Source organism: Oenanthe melanoleuca, chromosome 10, assembly GCF_029582105.1.
Source record: "Oenanthe melanoleuca isolate GR-GAL-2019-014 chromosome 10, OMel1.0, whole genome shotgun sequence".
In the NCBI taxonomy this organism is placed as follows: Eukaryota; Metazoa; Chordata; class Aves; order Passeriformes; family Muscicapidae; genus Oenanthe; species Oenanthe melanoleuca.
Genome location: NC_079344.1, coordinates 7,406,139 through 7,420,960, shown reverse-complemented (window position 1 = coordinate 7,420,960; position 14,822 = coordinate 7,406,139). Strand labels below are relative to the sequence as shown.

At 38.1% G+C, this 14,822-nt stretch overlaps 1 protein-coding gene across 2 annotated transcripts in view; it reads left to right on the top strand.

Moving 5' to 3' along the window:
* The window catches only part of FBN1 (fibrillin 1), a 144,492-nt gene that overhangs the window by 20,133 nt on the left and 109,537 nt on the right, over positions 1-14,822 (top strand). For both annotated transcript variants that reach the window (XM_056499865.1, XM_056499866.1), the window contains exons 5-6: positions 1,781-1,876; positions 3,374-3,469. In XM_056499865.1, coding sequence (XP_056355840.1) covers positions 1,781-1,876; positions 3,374-3,469 — 192 coding nt within the window. The remainder of the gene's footprint in view (positions 1-1,780; positions 1,877-3,373; positions 3,470-14,822) is intronic.

Genomic DNA, 14,822 nt, shown 5'->3' with positions numbered 1-14,822 from the left:
TTTAAGCTACTGTTAACCTTTTTATCTCAAATGTAGTTCAAACTACTTAAATGGCTTTGGTCTTCATGTGGGAATGGAAATTAGCTCTTGGCATAGCTTGCTCTAATTGAAATCAGTTTGTGGTTTTTAAGTTCCTTCCCTGCTTGACAGATGATATCATTTCCTATGCTTTTTGTAATCCCCTCTGTTTTTCTAAGATTGTATAAAGCTGAGTTGAACTACACATTTTAAAGTAACTATACACCTTTTTCTGACCTACTTAGGACATTGTCCAAAAATCTTCACCAGATATTCACTCTGTATTTGTTGACAATTTTACTTTCTATTGAGGAATGTTAATACATTTTTGTTGCTTGAAGTACTGAAGTACATCCAAAGCAAAAAAAAGATGTATAATAACTATTAGATACATAAGAAATGTAATACACAGTTTTTGCTTTTATAATGGAAAAATTAAGGTTACTAGTGTTTTAAATGCTAGATTGCTTTAAATTCTTTCTCCAGTTGTGTGTTTTACTTCTGCAGTGTGGGTTCATATTGTTACAGAAGGCAATACAGTTAAAATTATTATTTCTACTTGAAAATTTAAAAAAAAATCTATTCACATACTTCTGAACCGTTAAAAGCCAAATGATGCCCAAGAGTTTTGTGTGAGATGAAAAATTCCGTGTTTGACATGGCACCTGTTAGCTGCAGGCTTTGACGGGACATACAATTTCCAATTTTCAGTCCTGAGCATTTCAGACAGAATGGTGTAGGTATCCAGTGCTCCATCACAATCTACTCAAATGCTGATGAGCCTGTAATTCTATCTGGGGAGGAGCCTTTCATGTGGTTCCTGTTAAGAGGAAAACCATTTCCCAGCTGCTTACTGGAGTGCAGGCCCCAGTTCACAGCTGTGTTGGACAGCAGGAGCTGTAAGGACTTCGCTTTGCTGGGAGACCTGCCCACTTCTTTATGCCTGATGAAGAGCCTGACATACTTCTAGTTGCTCCCAACATCTAGTTAAGAAATGTATTTGCCCTTATTACTAGAAGAATGCATCAGAGACATTATGTTTTACTGGCATGGGGCTTAAGCTGCCTGTTAACCATTATAAGTGGTGGGGCTGCAGCTGAGGAGAGTGTGCTGCTGCTCCCCTGCCTCTGCCCTAGGGAGGGGGAGGTTGTTGGCTCTGGGGAAGTGCTGCCTGTGAGCTCTGCAGCTCCCAAGCACAGTAGCTCTGCTGGTGGGGTGAGCCCACAGTTGGCATACAGAAAGAAATCACTCTATTATTTCTCCGTTTTATGCAAGAAGTCCTGCTTGGCCAGGTCAGCTTCTGGTGTTGCATATGTTGGCAGAACAGGGCTGTCTTCATGAGCTTCCTTATATGCTTCCCTTTAATACTTCCCTCCCCCATTTCCTAGATGATAAGACTCCCTTTTTAATGGTGCTGTCTGCCAGAAGTTTAGTACTTTTCCCTTATTGAAGGCTTTTTCTCATAATTGCAAATTAGGAAAGAAATGTTGAGGATTTATTCTCATATGAAATGCCATTGACTTAATTTGAATGAGAGGGTGCATCAAATTCTTGCACCATGTCCTATACTCCTTAGGAACTGTAAATCTATATAATATTCTGTAGTGTCATTTTAAGTATCTGTCCTAAAATGTGCATTTTTGACTTCTAATGCTCTCTGGTTCTCAGAATCAATCCCTAAAGAAAGTAAAGTTCTTTAGCAAACAGTAAAGTGTTTCTGACTGATTTGATTTAACTGAGGAAAATCTTTTTTCCTTTCAAGTCCAACACTGTAACATCCGGTGCATGAATGGAGGTAGCTGCAGTGATGACCATTGCCTCTGTCAGAAAGGATATACAGGAACACACTGTGGACAGCGTAAGTGCACTTCTAGGATTGTAGATACTGTTAAATGATTCTGTCCTGTGTGCATTGGACACGCTTTAGCACTAAATTTCAGCTGCTGTTGAGCTTGTTTTTGATCAGGTATAGTGAAATTTCACAGAAAAACACATGACTTTGTAATGAATGCTGAGTGAATTCTTACTGATCAAGACTATTAAAATAAACATCATGTGAGTTTATAATAATTGGATATAACTTGATCCTGTAGTTCTCATACTGCTGTAATTCCGATTGACCTCCAGGACTTCTCACCAACTAGAGCAGTGGGTCATACATCTAAATCTTACATGGGATTAAGTTTTCATTTTATAGATAAAATTAGGATTTTTAGTACAAAGTCTTGTTTTCATTTCAGTGTTTGCATCAGACTTAGCTAGTATGCTGTAGAAATTTTGATGTTGTCTTATTAGAGTAGATAGACAGATTTTTTTATTTCCTCTGTCAGTCCTTAGCCAAAATCATTCCTGGATCTGCTGTTTGAAATCTCTCCCAAGCTGACTCTGGTGCTCTCTTGTTCTTCTTGGCTGGAATGCTGTGAAGTAACTCAAATAAGGATGTAGACACTGCTTTTAACCAAGGCTGTCACGTTGCTATCTAGTGAAATATTGGTCTGACACAGAAAATGCGTTTAGCTCATTTAATGAAAACCTTTTGTGCTCTGTCAAAATCAATGGCACACTTTACATGAACTTCAGTGGGACCAGGAATTTACCCTAATAATCTGGAGGAGGATCACATGGTGAAAGGATTAAGAATTGTATTTCTGCCTTCACTGTGAAATATCAAGTGGATAAAAGAGGATAAATGGAAATCTTCTTTCTACTGAAGTGAATGTGAAACGGAACAAAGAATAACATTACTCAATGAACATACAATTGTATTTAAAATCTCCTTTTTCATGTGCATATTGTATTTTTGATTATTTCTGAGAGGAATTGCTTTTGGAGTTTATTATTAAAAATTGAGTTCTGAAGCTAGTGACAACATAATACAGAGGAAGAATATGTAATAGATATTGATTAAATTTTGCTATCATAGTTAATAGCATAATTTATTTAACACCAGCAAACAGCCTTTTAATACTGGATTATTACAGGAGGAAAAAATACATTTGAGGATTTAGAGATGAAATATTCCTCTGCATCTTCTATCTCTGCAATCTCTAATAGTACATATTTGTTACAAGTTTGAAAGAAATATTATTTTGAAGTTGTGGGATTGTCCAGCTATCCCAAAGAGAAAAGCTCTGAGAGGTCAGAAAAGCTGTGGTTGTTTCTGTATTTGTGTTATGCTCCCTTGAAAAATGAGGCCAGGAAGTAGTAAAAGGTTATTAAGTAGATTCTAGGAAAAGAGTTTGGTATCCTGTTATGTTTACCATTTTTACCAGTTTACCTGAGTTGGCCAAATACATACCTTTGTCCTTCTGAAAGCAGCTCAATAAAGATTCCTCTTGCCTTCCCTTTGCTACAGCTGTCTGTGAAAATGGATGTCTAAATGGAGGGAGATGCGTAGCTCCGAACCGATGTGCTTGCACGTATGGCTTTACTGGACCCCAGTGTGAGAGAGGTAAGTGCCCTAAACCAGTGGGAATAATTGTGTTCCAACACCTCTAACAGGACATATACCTGTGGTATTCTATAGCTGAATTGGTTTTGTGTGTTTTTGTTGGTGTCAAGACAGAAAATAAATTTTAAGTAGCATTTTCAGAAGTATGTGAACTTCATAAGGATAGAGGCCAGGATGAAGCACAGATGGAACAGATGGAACTGAACTTCTTTGTGATGAAAACACTCCAATGGAAGAGGTGGCAAATGAAAGTTTTTGTGTGCTTTTACGTGCTTTTGCTCAAACTTTAGTTTTTAAGTCAACAGAAAAGGTCTTTGAATCTGATATATGGGATAAATAGCATCTTGCTCTGTCTTTTTAAAGTTTACTTTTGCAGAGTTTATTAAATAATTTTTCCTGTTTTGTGCAGATTTATTGTTTTCAATTTAGCTTTTCAGTTGCATATCCGTAGTGATAATCTTCAAATGAAAACACAGTGATACCAACTGCCTTATATGGTGCATGCATTTATTCAGGGTTATTAAACCAATTTAATATTTCATTTGTGAGCAGTATAGTGGACAATGTTTAGGTATAATGCTGTTGAGTTTTGTAAAAATACAAATAAAGTATTTTCATTTGTCAGAACAGTTGGTCTGTGTAGTTGGAAATTCATACATTCTATTCATAGATTAGATTGTGTTACATATCTATGAACCTGGGACAGTATAGACATTAATAATCTGATTTTGGGCTTCCATGTAGAGGGTGTGATTAGCACATGAAATTTCTGTCAGTGAGTGTGTCAGATGATCTTTGCTGTCAGTGCTGCACCTGGAGCAGTAACAGTTGACTTTTTTATGTGGGCAGCATAGGTGGGTGATGCAGAACAACTCCGAGGGGACCAAAGCTTTTTTTTTCTGAGCTGAAACAGATGATAGGATGAAGCAGGTATTTCCTGCACTCCCTGCAGTAGATAAAATTGCTGTGTTGGCACTGTGTGAAGTCTTGCCAGTTGTCCACTCAGATGTTATAAAAGTAGTTCAAACCAATGGTGAGTTTTTTCCAAAGATAGAAAAGTAACTCAATTGTGAATCATGGGATCTCACTGCTGGAGAGGAGTAAGAGGAATGGGCAATTAGGTTAAAGTTCCTAAGTTTGAAGAGAATAAATGCTTAGGTGAGAATGCACGGAATATTACTGCAAAGACTTGGAATTTCAAGCAATTACTGCTTGTTCTTCGTGGGTGCAGTTTTTGAGCCTTCAGTCTGGTTAGGAGGTGTAAAGTGTAAATACAGAAGAAGATTGTTCAGTGCTAGTTCTGTGTTGCCTGATCTGAGACCAGTTTGACTCCACATCATTAGGGTAAGTTTCTAAGCTGAATCCTGGTAACAGCTTCAGCCTTGTCCCTCAGGGCTCCTTCCTGATGGTGGGTGGAGTGAGAAACTGGTGGCACAGAGCCATTTGAGCCAAGTCAAGCTGCCCTGAAGTTACATGCGTGCTATTGAGCACAATTGAGGTGGAAATCTGTAACTTACATGCCTTGTCCATAGGCAGTTTTTTACTTAAAACATGTGTTGGATTTTATAGTTATCAATAAAAGAGAAAATAGACATTAATGGGCTGTAGTATTCCTGGTTAATGCTCGCTTGCTGTGTTGAGGCCAAATGATTATCATATCTTCCCAGAAAACCTCTGAAATTTGGCTGCTTTCACAGATTTCCTGCAGCCTCTCTACCTAGCTGAGCTAATATGTTCCCCTCCTCTAAAAAGGGTGTGGTGGTTTTTGGTCTCAGAATCACATTATGCCATGAGCAAAAACTTTTTCTGAAGATAACTTTTCAAGTATAAACTAATCTTGGTCTTAGAATAACTTGCCTTGTTCAGCACATGCACCTGTGTCGTCACAGGGGAATTGTCTGGCTGTGTATGATTTTACACAGCTGTCAGCTAAGTAAGAGGTCCATATTTTGAATCTAGCTTTGGAAAGTTCTGTGGATTCAACACTCCCTGGTGGGCTTCTGATGTACATGTGGATGGATGTTAGCCAGTAAATTGACAAGATTCATGCCTTGTAGAGTAAAATTGTGTGTTTATTAGAAAGAAAAGAAGGAGGGGAGGAAGCAAAACAACAAAACCAAAGCATCTCTGTGTGTGGAGGGGGGGTGGGGAAGGAAAATACTCAGGAGAAATAGTGTCTTAAACTGCCATTTCTGGCAGAAGCAGGAGAAGCAGATTGTTTTGAAAACACCATTTCTGGATATAAACGTAATGTGAAGTGATACAGTTTTGTGGCATACACATTCTCCATCTGTTTGGCTGTGGTTTGACTTCTAGGTTATGCCATCCCACAAACTAACAGTTATGGAAGTAATTTACTGCTGTGTATCACCCAGTGCTTTTCCCTACAAGCATCAACTAACAGTAACAGTCAGAGAGTGTTTGTGGCACACATGTCACACACCAAAGAATATTCCAGCCTTTTCTGCAGATGTCATAACTTAGAACTGACCTGAATGAAACAGTGTCGAGGCAACCAAACACGTGGGGTTATTCTAATAATCCGATAGGGAGAACACTTAAAATGTTGCAGGTGGTTGGAACAAAATTTGATCCAGTTTCTTAGATACAGAGACAAGTTGTGTAGCTCTGTGTCTACTGTTTTAAGTCATTTTTCCATACATTACCACAGTAAATGTCAACCATGTGATTGTTAATGAAGATCTGCAAGACTTCTGTGTAGGTCAAGGGCTTTATCTGGTGAAAGACCCACTACTTTCACAATGCAGCAAACGCCATCAAATTTGTGGCATGGCATATGTATTTATTCAGTCATTCTTCGAGAGGGCAGCAGGCTAGCCTTGGACAGTTTTGGCACACAAATCACTTTTTTGTATGTCTTAATGTTAATCATAGTGTAAAGTGCGATAAACATGGGCACAAGGAATTTTGAGATTCACTTTTATCAGTGGAGTTCTTCTTCATGTCCTGGGGTTGTATGTAATGTCACTGGTGAGAAAGGCTTCACCTGAGCTGGATCAGTAACTTTATCGTACTGCAAGTGATGCACATGTATCATTAACTCCTGAGCTGTTGTGTGTGGTGTTTGGCTCCTTTCCAGAGCAGGAAAAGCTGCCTGGACATACTGTCAAGTATGTGCAGCTGTGTCATAAAATAACAGACCTGCTTTTCTGTGGAATAGTATTCAAAAGGGTGAGCTTGACATAAACTCAGCAGTAGAAGTGTAGTGGAGTTGGCAGTGCTTTGTACAGCCATTTAAGACACATTTAAAATACATAGCCCAGGAAGGAAAATATTTCACAGATATTGTCTCAGTTAAAAATTGAACTTCAGGGACTTCTTTGAGAAAGGTGCTCAGTTCTCTGGCGGTGGTCCAGTGATAGGCTTTGACATGCATTTAAATTCAAACCCAAGATGTCAGTATGCCTAGAATTATGCAAGTGCTTGAGGGCCTTGCTGGTTTTTGGCCCCCTGGCTTTCAGAGTTAGTTAAGATCTGAGAGATGCACTTAGCTTTTAGTTTATCAGTAGTCATATTATTAAGGAAATCACAGGTAGCAGAAAATGAAGATGTGGGCAAAGCAAAATTTCTCCCACTGGTTAAAAACTGGATGCCATCTTTATGCCATTTTACTGTTAATGCTGAATAACTGCAGTGAATTACAGATTCTGCAATTTCTTTTAGAGTTGCTGAAGAGACTGAGGGCAGAGACTTAGCTTATGTTCTGTTATGTCCCTGAGGATGATTCAGAACATCGACAGCTCTTTCTATTGTCTGTTAAAGACCCTAGGGGATTTAACTGGCTGTGGGAGATGCCCACGTTTGGGTCATGTGAAAATGTCCCTGTATCCTGCACTTTATGAAAGTCCAGGGGAAAAATTGATGTTAGGAGCTCAGGAAGATCAAAGAACCCTATCAAATTTAGAAGACCTGTCTACAGATTTTTGCACAAAGGCTTTTTTAACACTTTGAAACTGTTTCTTTTTAGATACTTAGGTGATAATACTTTGAGAGGGTGAGTTCTATGTAATAGAAGGGTATACATTGTTGCTAACCTTGTATTGCAGAAATGCAATGAAATGTGCTTTTCTTTTTCTGTCTGGATTCATTTAGAGGAACACAGTGGAAGCTTAGAATGTGTTACAGCCCTGTTTGTTTATTTGAATGCTTGTGACAACATCAGGGGCTCAATCCTGCTTCATTCTGGAGTTTTGCCACTCGCTTCTCATAGGAGCAGAATTAGGCCTGATGTAGTTCAAATATTAAAAATGTACCACGTGTGTTTTGTTTTTTTATGGACTTAGAATATGAGCAAATGATTGCTTTTTCTTCTAACAGAGTAGTTTCTGTACTGCTCTCTTCATGGCAGGAATTTTTGCATAATTTTTAATTATATTTGGCCATTATTAAAAGTTCCCAGAATTAATGCCATATGTAAAAATATCTTTCCCAGAGCCTCCCTATGAAAGTGCAGCCGCTGAAAGTGGTCAAGAGTAATGTAGGGCTCTGTATATTTTTTTTTCTTTCTAAATACTACAACGGGTAGAATGGTTTTACAAAGAGGACACTGCACCCCTTAGCGTGCCCCGTCTCTGGTATTTAGTCTAAATGGAAAGTAAATAACAAAGTGTAGATAGCAGTAAAAGTATGTTCCCAAAGCCTTATGTTGCATTTAAAGTAGTATTGCAGCATATGGTAGCTGGCAAACATTTGAATAAACTTGATTTCTGTTGCTTTCTTCCAAGAAACACATCTGTTGACATAGACATGTAATTTCTGCAGCCCTGTAACATGGATGTACGTACAATATTATAGCAGCAACTAAAGGATGGCTGAACTTGAAGGCCTGCAATGAGGACTCTTGCATACATTTTTTTTCCCCTGAAAAGTTATGAAAAATGGCTTCAGACTGAGGATCAATATATTTGGTCACAGAGTGAGGTTTTACTGACTTTAAAATAATTTCAGTATATGTTGTCACCCTTGATGCCTTTCAGTTTCAGAATAAAAATTCATTTTGATTATCTTTTATAGAAAAGAGCTTGAGATAATGGATGAGTTTTTTAAATTTAAAATTAAAGCTGAAGTTTTATGGTGGAGAAGTCGGCCTCTACAGAATGATTGTGTGTGATTTAGGTGGTTTGCAATATAATCAATAGATCTCTGGATCAGAACTAGGGACTCAGCTCAGTCTGTTATTTGATGCCAAAAAGCATTTTTAAGGGTCTTGTGTATAGGAGGGCTTTTATCCATTGTTCTGGTCCTTGCATGTACACCCCATGACTGGTCCTGTGTTACTTGCTGTATGGTTTGTGTGTCTTAAAATATCAAATAGCAAGTTTTAAAATGTTTCTTCAGATATATGCTTAATCAAAATCCATAAATGATTAAGTACATATGGCTTAGGTCTCTTGAGAGATGTGAGGGCTCCAGCTTTTGTACATGAAGCTGAACATTTGCATTTTTGTTCCAAATTGAGTTTTGATTTCAGTTAAACAAATCTAAAGTTTTCATTCAGTTCTTTGGCAGACCTTGTTATATTTCCATGCCTTTTTGATTGGCTGCTAAGGACACTGACCTTTAGATGTGCAATAAAGTATTGTTTGGACTTAGCTTTGTTTTTATTTTAGTCGTAGCGGTGGAGATGCATACAAATTTAATCACAGATTGTGGAGTCTATATATTACCATTAAAACATTTGAATGAAATAGCTGCATTGTTCTAATCTGTGAGATTTGGTTCTTGTGTGTAGGACATGGAAAGGATCATTCTTCTGGTACTGCAAACAGCCTTGTTGTAGAACCTGACTCCTACCTCCAGCTTTGCTGGCAGCCTCTGGCTCCTGTTTGCTGTGCAAGAAATTGGGTTCAGCTCTCACTGCAGCCAGGCTGGACCTTGCACTGGCTTTGCCTGCATGTGATTCTTGCCTTGTGGTCTGCCTTGTGGTGTCTTGAAAAATGAAGAGTTGAGGCCTGTGGAGGAGAGGCTTTGTAGAACTTATGTACAAGGAGAGATGCCTGTGTTAGTTTGATTATGGGATGTTACATGCAGATCATACAGATTAAACTTCTATATACACAGTGCAGACAATTGAAAGCTGCAGCTTCCCTGAATGGTCTGCACTGCCAGATCTGTGCTCTGCAGTATTCCAGGGAGATTTGGAAAGAATCCTTCTCATGTGTGAATTAACTCACAAGAGTTAATTTTTTTTGGTGTGTGTGCTGGAAGATTGAATCAGCTTTTATTGATATTGTTTGTCATTGCAGCATGGTGTTATATTTGAGGCCTTCAGAATGCATGTCTTAGGGCTGGTCTTCCCCTCTTAGTACCATTGTACCAGGCCCATTTTTCTAATTTCAGCCAAAACTTGCAAAAAATAAGATAGCTGAGTATAACTGATTTCTCATGGAACTTTCCAAAGAAAAGGTGCCTTTGAAATGGTGACTCCTGGAGTTAGACATGATATAGGGAATTAGTAAATGCAGCTGAGAACTTATGCCTATTTAGCTGTTCATGGAGAAAATGACTCCTCCTTTTCTGGGCTGCAATACATCTTGATATAAGAAAGCACTGCTACCTGAAATGCTCTAATTTATTACATTATTATTATATTTATTAAAACAAATGTTTTCCCTGTGAATGACCCATTCATAGCTGTTTTTCTGATTGGGCTGGTAAACTGAGAATTTTTGTTAGAGTTGCCACAAAAACAAGTATCAGTATGCATGATGCCTTCATTGAGTTTGGGACTTACTTTTTTTTCTTTGTTTTTACAAGTGATCTAAAACTTTATTGATGGTCAGTTCTAACAAAGAAAAATAACTTCTTTTAAAACATAGATCTAACCTAATGAAAGGATAAACTGACGAAGGCATTTCCAAGTAAAACAATTCTTTTATGTAGGTCAGCTGCAAAATGCTAATGAAAATGCATCTTAAACAGAGGTGCTCAAAGTGGTCAGTGTAACTGTTTTGACACATGTAAGTTTTCTTGCCATGTATTTGTAACAGAGCTGTTGAAATATCTGTAAAAATAAAACTTTTTCTAAAGTAAACTGTTAGATTTAAAAAGAGATCTACCTTATATCGGCATAAAAGCTGCAAAAAATTGTGGGAAGCAGCTACCTAAGAGCAGCTGTAAGGACAGGCACTTTCTCACTTCCAGTTACCCTTAAGAGATTCATGAAAAATGACTGAGCAGTTTTTATATCTTTTTTTCATGGTAGCTTGTACAGTTTGGCACTTTAGAGAAATACTGTAGGAAAAGCAAAGAGGCCTAAATAAGGTCTGAAAAGAAAGGAGCCCTGAGAGAAATATCACTCTCCAAATTCTGCTATGCTGTAAAACATAGCCTGGCTTTGCACTCTTTATCCAGAAGAAACTTCTTTTGGAAAAAGGTGGAATTTTGCTACATAAAGAAACCAAGATTCAGTATTTCCCTTCTCTGTAGGAAGGCTTGCAAAGGCTAGGGATAAGTAATTTTAAAAAATCATGAAAGTTATTAAAAGTGCATGTGTGTTTACATATATGTAAACCCATACATGGGTTTATATTTTAAGAAATGTGAACCCTTTTAAGCACCTGAATTTTGATTGTGATTTTATACATTTACTTTGTATCTGTTGCAGGTATTGCCCAAGCTAAACTAGCACAGGTAGGTTAATGGAACTGAGTCTGCTGTGCCATAAGCCTTCATTTCTTTCTGTGGTTGTGTAAATCAGATTATAGGTCTCCCATTCTGAAAGAGTGGTCTCTGCACTGTTTTACTTGTTCCTGAATGTTTAATTAGTGTGTGACTCAATTTTTAAAGAGCATTTAACTCAAGTAAGCCTGGCTTACTAAGTGATCTTGCTCATGATGATCCTGTCCTCAATGTTTATGTTTTTTGCAAAGTTTACCCAGCGATTGCCAGGTGTTCTGTACTGTCCCCACTTGCTCCTTACTCCTTGGAATGAATGGTCTTCTGTGACCCTCTAGGGCTTTTTCTTCTGACACAGAGGTGCTGACAGTCATAGGGAAGCAGGAGCTGAGGAGAAACCTGTATGCTCACAGTTGTTGCTTCCTTGGGGAAGTGGTGGCTGATGCTTTAATCTTGCACCACTGCTCACAGCATGGGACAAAGCCAGAGGCATCCTTGCTGGCATTGCAGCAGTGGTCATAAGTTCAGTGGTATTTTACTAGACTTACCATTTTCCTTATTTCTGTATACACAGGAACTTCATAGTGCTCTTTAGTCTCAAGATTAAGCCCTCAGTTTTTGCTCCAGGTCCTTTTATCTTGGTCCCATTACTTACAGTTGCTCCATTGAATCTATTGATAGCTGAATTTTCAGCAAGGTTTGGAAAATCAGTTTATCTCCTGCAAAAACAGACAACAGACCAAAATGTATATCTGCTGGTTAGTGGGGTAACTCCTACCTCTCAAATAATGCATTTACATTCTTTTAAAAATAGAACTGTAAGAATTACAGAAAGAGAGGGTAATTTCTAACTGTATTTCAGCTTAAAGAATTGCTTAGGGTGGAAGGGACCTCTTGAGATCACCTAGTCCAACTTCCCTGCTCAAACAGGATCAGTTGGAGCAGATTGCCCGGGACTGTGTCCAGTCACTCCTGGAAAATGTGCTAAAATATGTGTTAGTCTGATTTGTAACAGCTGTACCTTTCAGACCTATTAGCTATTTAATAGAGATCCAGTGCTAACATTGTCAAAGTGTTCATAATTCCAGATCTTCTTTTTTTTTTTTTCTTATTTGTGTGTTTTCTTATCCTGAGTGTTTGTCCTGTGGCAGTGATTGATTGAGTGCTGTGAAATGAAAGAACATGTTATGCTCATGATTTCTAATGTACTTGCCTAATAAAAATTTAAAAATGGAACTGTTAGTTTTAGAATAAAGAATAAGCTGACATAACTACAGTGGTTCATGAGGAATAGGGAATGATTTTAAATCTGAGTAATACTAATAACAACAGACACACTGTCAGGGGAGTTTTCCTGTTCGAACTTTACACTAATTGTAGTTACCTGCTTGTCACTTAATACAAAAAAAAAGTGAAGAGTTACTAGGTACTTTATAATTTCACCTGATTTAGGAAGCAGCTGGGTCCCTCAGTGATGGGAGATTTTAGGACCTCAGCAGCTCTTGTTTGTTTATGTTTCTGAGAACTACAGCAAGAAAAAAGTGGGAAGCATACAGTGGAAAGAGCATGCACTTTCTCCTAAGCGCAATTAAGGTGGCTCTTAAAGTGAGACACCTTGAACTGTTTTTTCAAGGACTATAGGACTGGTCACTTTGCTGGATTGTCCAGGTGTCTTAGCTCAGTTGAGCAGTAGAGTGACAGAACACTACTTGGACTTGAAATGTTTATAAGAGGTAATAATAAAACCAGCAAGCAAAGAAATATAATTGTCCTGCTGGGATATGATGAAAGCCTTTATGAGAATCTCCATGTCCTCGTGGGACAGTATGGGTGGTAACTTGGAGAGATTCATAAAATGCAAGTAGGGCGGCTTTACTGTTGGATTAATACAGGCTTCAGAAGCCAAGGGATCAAAAAATACTTCCAAGCCAATAGCTTCAAAGGCCAAAAGATCTGCAGTGAAAAAAGAAGTGAGTGATCCACCTCTGTGAAAGGATTCTGTGAAGGGAGAGTTGATGTTAAGGTGCTTTGGCTCCAATAACCTTCAGGATAAGATATAGCTTAATGATTCAGATATTATGTCTGGAATTGAATTACACCACAAAGTGTGAACTAATTCCAGCAACTTGATTCTTGAGGAGTTAAAGAGTAGTAAGAGGATGATTTGTGAACTTTTTGAGGAATTGAAGTAAGGCGAGGGTAATGTTTTAATACACTGAAATCTGGTAGAGTTATAGGGGCTCATGAAACAAAAGCAAGAGAAACAGGTGAAAAGGGAAGATAGGCAAGAAGATGATAACAGAGAGGACCTAGCCAGACAGTTTTCACATATCTTGGGAAAAGAGCACTGGAGGCAGGTTGAGATGTTTAGACTGCTGCTTGGGCAGGGGAGACCCAGTGGAGATGTGCATTCCATTCATCTGAATGGTTCTTCTAGTAAAAACATTGCTAGACACAAGCACAGGCCAGGAATGGCAAATGATGAATGACTTAGCAAGCTATCTTGCTGGGTATTTAAATCTGTGTGGTTATCTAAATAATTCAAAATGCTTCTCTTGGCCTGAGCCAGGCTGGACAAAATGAAGTGCCATGCATTAAACCTTGTGCTATTTCAGTTCTCAGGTCCCGGCAGGAACCCAACAAGATATGGCTCCATGAAAGGTGATACTATATTAAACTAACAGTACAAGTTGTATCAAACTTGGTTCCAAATTCAATACAAAAAGTCATGGCTTTAGAAGGCATTTTAAATCTAGCACTAGCACTTCAGTCACTTGCTGATGTCAGTACAAGAAAAGTGTTTTATACAGCTGCTGAGTGCAAAGAAGAAGAGAGGTTAAATCGGGTTAGCGGAAATGAAAGACGTGCTGTGGAAGAAGTTTTGGTATCAGATTGTTTATGGAATTTCTCATTAAAAAACAGAAGTGTTTAAATTGGAGGCCAAATTTAAAGCATTTCTTTTTATAATTTTTTCCCTATTTATGTGCAATTGAAATTATTTACAAAGGTGTACAAGGAAACATTAATTTCTTTCCCTCTTAAAAAGGAAAGATGATGGCAAATCCATCTTAGTCTCTTACTGTTCAAGCCTTCTTGAGCTCAGGCCTGAGCCACCGGTGTGTATTAAAATAATTCTACTGTTCTTACTACAGTTGATTACAATGCTCTCTTATAAAGGGTGGAGGCACTTGGTGGTTCTCCAAAGAAAGTGAGTAATAATTGACCTAATGTACAGAGCACATGAATAACATATTCTTTTGGTAAGAAATTTATGTTTTACAGGGTGTGCTAGAGTTCACATCCCTTTTTCACATCTTCCAAAAGATTTTAAAATACTCAGCTGCTCTATTAAATTTCTAATTCAACAAATACTCAAATACAAAGTATGCATTAGATAAAGCTCTTGAGTTGAATCCAAACATTGAAAAATCATTTAATCTGCCTTGAAAACAGCTGTTTAGAATTTTGAGTAGAAATAACAACTTCCTTCAGCCTACGTTGTTGATGTGCGTTTCAGTTCAAACTGGGAGGAATTTCTCCTTGTTACTCTGCAGCAGCAGCAAGCCTTTGCATCCATTATTCGACTATCCCTCAGACCTATTAGGACTGAGGTCCTGGTCCTCTTTGAAATAAATGAATGAGTAAATACACTTCCTTTGAATTCAGCATAATGGAAGAGAAACTTACTGAGTAGACTTAAGACACTTTTGAGTGG